Raw genomic sequence first — 12,097 nt, forward strand, 5'->3', positions numbered from 1 at the left:
TCTTTCCATGAAATGCGAAAAAACGTTTTGTTTTCTTCCAATTGCGCTCCATTTTTCTGGCTGCTCTCCCGAGTGTGCTCGTTGTACCACGGCGTTGGACTATTTTCTTTAATCTTCTTCAAGCGCAAAGGAGCAACTGTATCTAAGGTGCTGGAAAATAGAGAGTCAAACGTTTCTGTCGCAATATCTAGTTCTTCTAAGCTATCTGGGATGCTGAGGAGATGAAACTGATCAGTAATATTATTAATAAAGCAATCTTTAGTGGCAGAAGTGATAGGTCTAACATATTTGTAACACGTAGTCGACTTTGCAGCCTTGGCTAAACGAAGTATACACGAGACTAGATAATGATCTGAGATGTCATCACTCTGCTGTAGAATTTCAACGGCATCAACATTGATTCCATGTGATAATATTAGATCTAGAGTATGATTACGACAATGAGTAGGTTCTGACACGTGTTATAGAGTTCAGAATGTCTTTAAATGCCAATCCCAAATTTGCATCTTTTTCGTTATCTACATGTACATGCGCATCTCCCCCTGCGTTTACACTAAAATACCCAACAATTAGGACTTCATCTGCAGCCAGTACTAACTCCGATAGAAAATCAGCAAATTCTTTGATAAAGTCTGTATGGTGCCCTGGTGTCCTGTAGACAGTAGCCAGCACAAATCTCAAACGTGATTTATCATTTACACTAGATAGTGTTACATTAAGCACCAACACTTCAAAAGAATTATCTTTAAAACAAGACTTCTCAGTAATTCTGAAGATATTACTATAAATTACAGCAACACCTCCCCCTTTTCCTTTCAGACGAGGCTCATGTTTATAACAGTAATCTTGGGGGGTGGACTCATTTAAAGTAATGCAATCGTCTGGTTTTAGCCAGGTTTCTGTCAAACACAGCACATCTAGGTTATAATCTGTAATCATATCATTAACAATAAGTGCTTTTGAAGTTAGGGATTGAATATTCAACAACTCGAGCTTTATCTTCATCCGTATTATATCTGTTTTTTATTTGTTGAACTTCAATACAAATTTTACCCTTAAATGGGTTTAGTTTTTTGTATGTCCTAATTCAGGGAACAGACACAGTATCTATATGATGATATCTAGGTGAAAGAGTCTTTATGTGATGTGATTTATCTGACCTCAGTGACGTGAGGCAGCTAGCAGATGGTCGGTTTAGCCAGTCTGTCTGTTTCCTGACCTGAGCCCCAATTCATGTTTGAGCTCTAAGACTATGTGCCATATTACTAGAGAGAAGAGCAGCACCATCCCAGGAGGGATGAATACCATCTCTTTTCAACAGGTCAGGTCTGCCCCAAAAACTTTTCCAATTGTCTATGAATTCTATATTATTTTGCGGACACCACTTAGACAGCCAGCCATTGAGTGAGCACAGTCTACTAAGTATCTCATCAGTCCTGTGAACAGGAAGGGGGCCAGAGCAAATTACTGGACATCGTACCAGATTGCACCAGAATGAAGAGATTGTGTGATTTCTTTTCATGCTTATTGAGAACAGAGGCTGCAAAAATGTTTTAAGGGTATTTCACTCTTTATTCATCCCTTACAAGACATAAAAAAGTTTTTTTTTTAATTACATTATCATCCTTAGCTCTGTATCGGGTCCTGGCATACCAGGGTCACGAGTTATTGACAACTGAATTGAGAATGTCATCTTAAACATTTAATTTGAATTGAGGTATCAAACAGAGCACAGAATTGCAATTCTAATTTGAATGCAAGGAGGTAAAATTTAAATAAATGGAAATTCTGCAATTTGAAATTCTGCAGTTTTCAAATAAAACTGCAATTTGAAAATTCATAACTACAAAAGCAAGTTTTTTTCAAAACAAACTTTCAAACAAGGCTTTGTCAAGCCAAGATTCCAAATTCTGCTAAAAGTTTTAAAAGAACACAGAGAGAACAATAAATAGAATGATATATAAAACGATAGACAGAATGATAGATAGAACGATAGAAGACAGACAGAGACAGAATGACAGATCTGATGGATGGATGGATGGATGGATGGATGGATAGGATGGATAGAATGACAGAGACAGAATGACAGATCTGATGGATGGATGGATAGGATGGATAGAATGACAGAGACAAATAAAATGACAGAGACAGATAGAACGACAGACAAAACAATAGAAGACAGACAGACAGACAGAATGACAGTCAGACAGACAGATAGACAGACAGATAGACAAACAGATAAGATATCTGCTACACTAACCACAAACTCCATGTCAGGAGCCTGCAGCGCATCCTAAACACCTCGTAAGAGTCAGACCCACATTCCCCATCGCCACGCACCCCCAGGGAGCTTGTTGTTTACCAATCTATCCCGAGCCGGAGGGGGCCACACAACAACATTTTTTTTTTGTTAACACACCCTGCACTTCACTCATTCACACACAGGCTGTGCTTGACTGACTGGAAAGTCTGAGGATGAAGCTGTCGGTGCTAACAGGTCAAAACAGGAGAGAAGTTAGGAGGAGTGGCTCAGTGATTGATCGACATATTATTGCCATCGTCGGCCACTGAGGTGAACTGTGCTGGAAAAAATAAAAAAACACAGACACGGAAAGCAATGGGGGTCACTTGTGCAGTTACAATAATTACTAATGCACAAAATAAAGAGAAAGAAAATGGCAAAAGCAATTAAGGACTGACCCCACCAATACCCCAACCCCCCTAATCTGTTCCAACCCCTTTTCATCACTGATGGGACAATTAGTGAATAGCGCAACCTTCCATCCCCCTTCACACACACACACACACACACACACACACACACACACACACACACACACACACACACACACACACACACACACACACACACACACACACACACACACACACACACACACACACACACACACACACACACACACACACACACACACACACACACACACACACACACACACACACACACACACACACACACACACACACACACACACACACACACACCAACAAACCACGTTGTTACTGGGACACAATGGGGCCCATTGTGAGAGCTGGCAGTGTGTGGCAGCGCTGCCCGTTAGGCGTTTGGCTGTGGCTACACTGAGTGTGTGTGTGCTGGCCGCTCAAGCATGGGGACAAAAGGGGAAGCGCTGGCCTGCTGCTTCCATCAGCTCGGTTGCCTTTGGAAAAGCCAGAGTCAGAAGGAAGGAGGCTATGACCCAAAGCTCTTCCACTCTCTCCGCTATCACGCCCTGCCATATGCTGACCCCAGCAGCCCGGCACTTATCGTTGCCAATCAGCAGCCAGCGGGCCTGCCCCCACTGTCATGCCGGAGCTGGCGCGGTCCCACACACACCACTGGACTGGCACGGCCAATGGGGAAGCCGCTTAGCACGTCCCCTCCTCTCCCCCTGCGTCCCAATCGACCACTGACAGATGGAAGATGGCCGTGACTCTTAGACTTACTTGTTTTTTTTGTGTTTTTTTTAGCGAGTCCAAGCCAACAACACCCAATCTTCCCCCAGCCAACTCGCAGCAGCGAGCCAGACGGATCAGATAATGTGGGTTTCTCGCAACACAATCAAGGTTTGAAGGACCAGATCTAGATCCACTTCATTCCAGGATGTGTAACAAGGAACCGAGCAGCTGTAACGATCCGGTAGCCTGGGGGCGAGACAGGTCAACTAGCTTTAATCGAAATGGGGTGTTTAAAACGCACACACACTTCCACATATGGCAGCCCAGACTGTAGCAGAACATTTTATCACTCAGGCCCAACATGGTGCCCTCAGAGACTGAGGCTGGCTGGAAGGCCCCAAGCTCGGGCTCTTTTTTCACACATGGCCCTTTGGATTACTCCTGTGCTATCTGCAGTTTAACCCTGTTATTTTGTCTGCCCAGCATTCATAACACTGACCCACGCCAGCTACCTGCTATTTTTTTTTTCTTTCCCTCCAACAGACATTAAGACCAAAGAGGCCCCTTTCTATCCATTCCAGGCCCTAATTTCACAGTCATGCCGAATGAGGGATCAGTGCGCAGGGAGGCAGATGGACGCAGCCCGGGGCCAAGAGAAAGAACTGGAACTTAGAGTCAGGCACAAGAGAGGTTGAGGCGTGTTGGCTTACAGAACGAGAAAAGGGAAGAGATGAAGGAAAAAAGTGAGTTTATCGAGTTTAAGGGCAAAAATTCAGGAGAAAAAAGCAGTTGACATGGCTTGACTGCGGACTCTTTACAAAAGGAAAATGCTGGTCTGTCTTTCTTAAATATAAATCATTTACTTCACAACACATGTCCCTGCTGAGCTAAAAAGGGGATTATGATGACCATGTGTCAGTTGATTGCTAAGAAAGCAGCTGGTGCACCATTTAAACATTTCTAAATGAGGAGCTCTACAGCAAGAAAAGAACAGCACCTGACATGTGTATCCAGAGCAAATCTAATTGTCTCTGTTTTTGTGTGAAACTAAAGGCGGTTACATGAGGCTCAGCGTATGATGCAGTGCAGGTGGAAGAAAATGAGCTTGATTATACAGACAAAAAGGCAAAGGAAGCATTGAAAGTTACTTTAACTACTTCCACTTTTTTCCAGTTACACAAATCAAACCAAATACTGTGAATGACTAACAATGCAACGTGTGTAGTCCACTTCACAAATTGACTTTTAGTGAGTTCTTTTAGTAAATCAAAGCATATTTTGCGATCAACGTACCAGAATTTATGAACAAATGATTCTTAGCTCTTTTAGTGAATCAAAAACACAGCACGATCATTGAAGCCTAAATCCTGAAACGAATGACTATTATGTGCAGGTTTGTTTAGTGAATCAAAAACATACAGCATGACCAATGTAGCCCAATCCATGAACAAATGACTCTTATGAGATGGTTCTTTTAGTGAATCAAAAACATACAGCGCAATCAGCTTAGCTTGAAACCAAAAACAAATGACTCTTATGAGCCGGTTCTTTTAGTGATTCAAAAACATACAGAGGGACCAATGTAGCTCAATTTATGAACAAATTACTCTTTTCAAAAACATACAGCACAAACAAGTGTAGCCTGAAACCCAAAACAAATTACTCTTATGAGATGGATCTTTAAGTGAATCAAAAACAAAGCACAATCGGTGTAGCCTAAATCCCAAAACAAATGACTTTCATAAGCTGTTTTTTAAATAAATAAACAACATATAGTGCGGCCAGTGCAATTCTGTTCTCAAAACGAACGAAATTAATAATTAATAATGAATGTCATTTATAATGTGTTGTATAATTTACAGCAGCGATTTTTTTTTTTTTTATGTAAGCAATTATAACTAAAATATCAATAACTGAATCAAATTAAATCAAACTGAAAGCCTCTAAATCTGGATCACAGAACAATGTCATGAATTTATTACATTGATGGTGGCTCATGGCTAGCTCCTTCTGAGGACTGAACCAGCACCTTTACCAGTTAGTGATTGATTTAGAGATACTAGGATGTTAAGGGGACAATTAGGTTACATAACTTTCTCTCGCTATCTGCAATGACTTCATGTGGTGGCACCATCAACAGGTAAGCAGGAGACACTGTGACTTCCTTCCTTGCATCCCTGCGGTCCTCTCAGTCTTGCGGGAGAGCAGTCGCTCTGGCACATGGATCTTCTAATCACTACTAGCTTGCCATCCATCCCTTCCCAGTCATCAATTATTCGCACAGGATAGAAAGAAAATAGGGTGCGAGGGTGCTCAAAGAAAGAGGAAAAAAAGAGGGAGGGATAGTTTCAAAATAAAGAGAATCAGACTGAAAGAAAAACAGACGGAGAGAGAGAAAAGGTTTGGAGAGACATCCGTCGATAATGACAGATTACTGTAATTCAGGCTGTCAGGAGCATCGACCTGTGCGGCTCACGCCAATCAATAGCTCAGTCCACTATCGAGCTCCGCGCAGGCACACAGATGGGCGAGATTGCTGCGAGCGAAAGACTCAAGCTGAGCCAAACAATCTCTCTGGCTTGGAGGACATGGCAGATGAGAATCGCTTTCCCCCCCTTTTCTCTCTCTCATTTTCTCCCCTCCTCTCCTTCTTTGCTTTGTTTTCTGGAAGTAGCATCTCTTTTATAAGAAAAGAGCGCTCTTAAAGAAAGGTTAAAGGTCTTCGGTACCAACAAGCCAGGAGAGGCTGGATTTGGACTTCGAAAAGCTTAGATATTGAACATTATCTAAAGCAAGAGTCCTAGTAAAACAAATTACATTTTTGGCAAATGACAAACTTGGGTGGGTGGTTGAAATCCAAGTTCAAATCCAGCCTGTGTGGCTCGTTCAGACCGAAGGCCTTCAACCTTTCCTTAAAAGTGCTCTTTTCTTATTAAAATGATGTTACTTTGAGGGTCAAAAGAGTACTTATATTAGCTTTTTAAGAGACATTGTATATTGTGCATATGTAATAATCACTAAAAAGGGGTCAAAAAGACCCAAAACAATAAGATTAAGTACCACAGTAGAGATTCGGATTGTGTGACCGAGAAAAAGAGAGAGACAGAAATAAAAGCAAATTGCCAGAGAAGGATTTCAAAAGCAATTGGCTGTGCATCAAGGTTAGCAGTTATTGAGGGGTGATCAGAATGATTCCATCACCCACCTGACTGGGTGAGCAGAGAGCGGTGCTCTATATGTGAGAAATAAGATGTCGATAATTATCGAGCGGCTCTACCTGCTCCCGCTCTGAGAGAGAGACCAACCTGACCGCTTGCAAGTCAATCCGTACATATGTGAGCCAGGTCTGTACGGCAGGAGGAGAGAGCAGAAAACGAACCAAGCAGGCGGTAACAATAATAATAGGCTTCTGCCACCTTAAACATGACAAAATGTGCACTCATTAGTCTGGGAAAAGGATACAAATTTTGGTAAAGAGGAATGAGGGATTTCAGAGCTCTGCTGGCATTGATGGCTGTGGCTCGCACCACTGTGGGTAAGATATTTCCATCCACTATGGCTCCATCAAACAAGGGACCGAAGAATGGCACCTGTGGAAAGCGAGATGATATGATATATGAACACTTATTGGACTGTGAAGAGTAAAATATGAGACGCTCCAAGCAGGAACAAAATACACATTTCAATCTGTATTAAGGCCTATTCACACACCCACAAGTCCACATTTTCAGCATGAAAAATGTGCATGACACAATAGTAAAACAAAACAATGAATCTCTTTAAACCCCTTCACAATGAGTCTAAAATATCAAATTGGGATGGTCTATTTTTATATTTTTATTCATTTTATTTTATTCACCAGTCTTCACTCATCAGTGTCACATGATCCTTCAGAAATCATTCTAATATGCTGAGAAACATTTCTTGATACTTTTTTCAGGAAAAAGAATTTATCAATTGTTTGATAAATAGAGTTCAAAAGAACAGCATTTATTTGAAACCGAAATCTTTTGCAACATTAAAAATGTCTTGACCGTTATTTTTGGTCAATTGAACGTGTGCTTGCAGAATAAAAGTCTTACTGACCCCAAACTTTTGAACAGTTGTGTATTTGATATGTTCTCACATACCAAACATTTTATTCAGTTTATTCAGGCATCTAAACCTTTTTTTCCCAGTCAGAGTAAATAGTTTTGGAATAAAAATTGTTTGCAAATAAATAGTCGTATTCGATTTTCTGTGAGCAAGCCTTTACACAGCATATAAGCTAGTAGCTTTATCCTTCAAATAAAAGGAGGCATAGAAATGTCAAAACCTTCTACGTATTTCAGCCTGTTACACAAAAAAAACCTGACATTAAGCAGAAAAGACACAGTGAATAGCCCTCATGCACTGAAATGGGGTCTAAATGGACTTTCATAAAAGCCAGGCCTCGTCTTTCTTTATCTCTCCATCTTTCTACATTTCCTCAGACTGCATGAAAGACTAAGCCTCTCGTCTCGGATCCATCTCCACAGCGGAATTCGATTCTGAGAATCCCATTCATTCAATTATCCCTGACATAACTGAGCAGGAAGCAATGGCTGGTAGTGTCCAAAGACAGATATGCTTCCACTGTCTCCTGTACGAAGCATTGAGCTCATTTACAGAAAAACAAATGGGTGTGATGCAGAAACAAATATCTCTATTTTACTGTACATCGATCTCTTTCTTCGTCATTCATTAAAATCGTTTTTTCCCCTCAGTGTGAGCGAGGGTTTCATGGAATTCGGATGCATTTAGCCAATAGGCTCCTCAAACAAAAGTGGCAAAAAGTCTCAAAAAGATTCAAAGATTTTTTGTAGTAAAATAAATATTTAGTCACCTAACACTGTACATTAATAGGTTTTTAAGGTTTATAAACTACTGTTCAAAAGGTGAGGGTTAATAAGATTATTTTTTAATGTTTTTAAAATAAGTCTTTTATGCATGTTAACAAAATACAGTAAAAACTGTATTGTGAAATATTATTATAATTGGAAAATAACTATTTCTATTTTAATTTATTTAAAAATGTCATTTATTCTTGTGTTGTCAAAGCTGAATTTTCAGCATCTTTACTCCAGTCTTCGGTGTCTCATGATCCTTCAGAAACCATTCAAATATTTTGATTTAGCACATAGGTTTTTTATTTTATTTTATTATTATTACAGTTAAAATTGTAAAACTTTTAAAAACTGACCCCAAACTTATTAACACAAGAGTATATTCCAACATGTCATGCCAAAATGTAATGGAGTCAAGTGATTTAAATATGTTTTACAAATCTATTTGAATAAAGAAGAAAAAAACTGTGTAAATCACTTTATTTTACAGTGTCTTTGTTACATATGTTACATGTACTCACCATAGTAATAACAGTAAATTATGCATAATTACATGCAAATAGCCCTCAACCAAATCCTAATCTGACCCTAACTCTATAGTAAGTACATTTAGTTAATTAATATTAGTCAGCACTTAAATATATAATTACACTGTAACAATGACACCTTAAAATAAAGTGTAACCAAAACTGTTTATGACAGTTTGTTTATGACATCTCTAGTTACAGACAAGCATCAAAATTAGTAAAATGATTAAATGATGGCGCCTCTGAAAGCGTTCCTTCGTCAGAGTTGAGCTCACCTCTGGTTTTTTGATGATCTGGATGCTGTACATGTGGTTCTTCATGGGGTAGATGATGATGAGCACATCTCCAAACTCAGTAGGAATGATGCCTCTCCGGTAGTCCCGTGAATGCTCGGACCACACGATGTGCACTTCATCGTTACCCAGGTGTCTTAACTGTATGGAGAGAGTGGATACATAGAAGATGCCATTTAGATTATATTTTGTCCAAACATACTTATTAAAGATGTGGTTCCTCTATAGTAACCTCAGGCAGAAAGGTGATACTACTTTGTTTGTGGAGTTCACATCCATAATATTGTTTACACTGCAACAGTACAAGAAGCCTTGAGCTTGTGTGCCGGTCATACTTTATGACCATCACAATCTCTGAAACAAAAGTAACTGCTCTGAATTGAATCTCAACTGTGCGTTGTCTGAGCAGTGGTGCAGCGCTATCCACTACGGTATTTATTAACCTTGAGCTGTGACAGTTGAGAGAACGGCCACTCGGTCTCTCTCTTCTCTTCTCATCTATCTTACCCCGATCACTCCATCTTCCTGGGACCCGCTCAATCACTGCCACAGCCATGGACACAGTGACCCGTCAACTGTCCCGAGCGACGGCCGCAACCTTTATGCAACTAATGACAAACTCTGTCCTTTAGACTCAGCGATGGACATCGTTCATTTATTTAACTGCAGTGTTCTGCTCTTTAGCTATGGCTGAAGTTATTTAAAACAGTGTGGGTCATAGGAAGGCAGTCAGCCCCGTAATCCATAAGTTGAACAGGTCCAAAATGAACACTCGCTGACCACGAAATGCATATAGACTTATATACATAAAATGTTGCACATACACACACACACACACACACACACACACACACACACACACACACACACACACACACACACACACACACACACACACACACACACACACACACACACACACACACACACACACACACACACACACACACACACACAAGTAATTTAATAAAATATTTAATAATATATTTTCATGGACTATAACAAACATTTGTGGCCGATTTATTTTTTCAATTCACTTGCAATTGGCAAGTGTGGCAAAAAGTTAATATTGTATCCTTTAGAGTGCATGTTAGGCAATAAATAGTGCATAAAACGCAGCTGTAAAGGAAGAAAAAAAAAGCAGAAAAATAAATGTGTGTGCGGTGTGGCCCCGGCGGCTGCGCTGACACGCTTTAGTGTCTAGTTAACATGGTTTAGAGTTGCTATCGGAAGATCGTGCTCTGGATAGCCTCTCCAGCAGCCCTTGCAAATCCAATTTGCCTCTGAGGAGTCATGATAGGCGATGCAGCACAGGGACGGACCCAATCTAATTTGGACGGAATATAGCCGTGCGTGGCGTGGAGGTCCCCTCAGCTCCCCTGCAGGGCAGGGACGGCAGTCCAAAACCCCTCCACCGGGCCCAGCAACCCCTCACATCACTTCACCCCATGCCTCGTGCTCAAATTACAGCCATGAATTACATCCAGCCTTCAGCTGCACTACCAAAGACCGGGGGCTGCCATTTCGTTCCAGGGTGTGTGTCCGTGTGACAAAATGATTGGAGTTTTATTGGACGATAAGGTGGTCTGGACTGAGAGATTTTCTTTCATCTCGGCCATCTTTGTTTAATCATGTAATATCATTCTGAGAAATGCCACATTCGCTTGGCGGCCCGTGGTGCAGATCGTGGCAACGTTGCAGGAGAAATTCAAACGGCCTGTCCTCAATGTGATAAGAAGATATAGATCTGCATTTGATTTATTATTGCATGATGTGCTCTGTCACCTCCATGACACAAAATAATGCAGGAAAGAAATGTCTGAATTATAAAAGAAAAAATGAAAACTTAAATCCAGGGTTTTACGCTGTTTAAAGGAGTTACTTTGAATATCTCCGGATCAGAACTTTGTCTGCTGTCAGTCAGAATGACAGTTGACAGATGTAAATGCGATATGACAGTTGACAGATGTAGATGCGATAACTTATTGTTGCGATGAACAGAACAAATACATTCACCCCAGAGAAGAAAGTATTTTTTGTAACGTTTTATTTCATTTTTAATTTTTATTAAGAGAGGGACTTTTTTTTTTGGTGGTCCAAAAAAGAAGGGCCTACAGCATTAGATCACCAGGGTGATTACAATTTGTTTTTATTTTAGGGTGAACTAACCCATCAAGACTTCTACATTAAAATGTGAAATGAGCAAAAATAGTGTTAAGCATTTAATAGCCATTGATGTTTAAATGATGACCTGGTTTCGTTTCTTAAATCCCCCACTTTTCATGATCCAATTATTCCACAATCATATAATTACGGACAAAATAAAGTCCCGCACCCAAATATCCTATTTCACTTAGAAAAATGTCAGAGATAAAATGGGTTGCAAACAACATTTCAAGGCCTTGATGCTAAAAAATAAATAAAAATGACAATGTCACTTCATCTTTCATCTCTGTGCAAGCATCAAACAAAAGAGACAAACATCCTTTTAAAGACCTGAAAATGGACCTTACATCTTGTCATCCATCTGCTTAAAGCCAATTACAGACCAGCATCTTCCCCACAATATCCCACAACCCCCCCTTTCAGCATACCTGCTCAGCTCATAAAAACAGAGAAGACACAATAAGCTGTAGGCGAGACCATTTAGATTAAATGTGGTAATCTAATTAGAGCCCCCCTTTCCCATCCTAAATAACGCCCCATGAAACGTCTCTCTTACGGTGCACTGTAGCCCTCCCACCCTCTCCACTGTGTCACTCGCCGCAATATCACATTTCTATCAGCGTTCATTAATATGTCTTTAGGGCGCATTAGCACCTTATCGCCTCGTCTCTGCCCCAGAAGACGTATGAGTGAGGAAGTGAAGGGACAGATCTAATGACAAGCGATTGGTCATTCGGCATGGGGCTGGCCGCTCCACAAACAACCCCATATCACAGCCTTCCAGCCAAGCTCATTAAGGATAATGCTGCACATTATTAGATTTGTG

General features: G+C 40.6%; 1 protein-coding gene across 5 annotated transcripts in view; it reads right to left on the reverse strand.

Moving 5' to 3' along the window:
• The window catches only part of ralgapa1 (Ral GTPase activating protein catalytic subunit alpha 1), a 74,300-nt gene that overhangs the window by 15,172 nt on the left and 47,031 nt on the right, over positions 1 to 12,097 (reverse strand). For all 5 annotated transcript variants that reach the window (XM_082142263.1, XM_082142260.1, XM_082142259.1 and 2 more), the window contains 2 exons: positions 9,088 to 9,246; positions 6,883 to 7,010 (listed from right to left, as the gene is read on the reverse strand). In XM_082142263.1, coding sequence (XP_081998389.1) covers positions 6,883 to 7,010; positions 9,088 to 9,246 — 287 coding nt within the window. The remainder of the gene's footprint in view (positions 1 to 6,882; positions 7,011 to 9,087; positions 9,247 to 12,097) is intronic.

This window comes from Leuciscus leuciscus, assembly GCF_965113295.1.
Source record: "Leuciscus leuciscus genome assembly, chromosome: 17".
NCBI classification, from domain to species: Eukaryota; Metazoa; Chordata; class Actinopteri; order Cypriniformes; family Leuciscidae; genus Leuciscus; species Leuciscus leuciscus.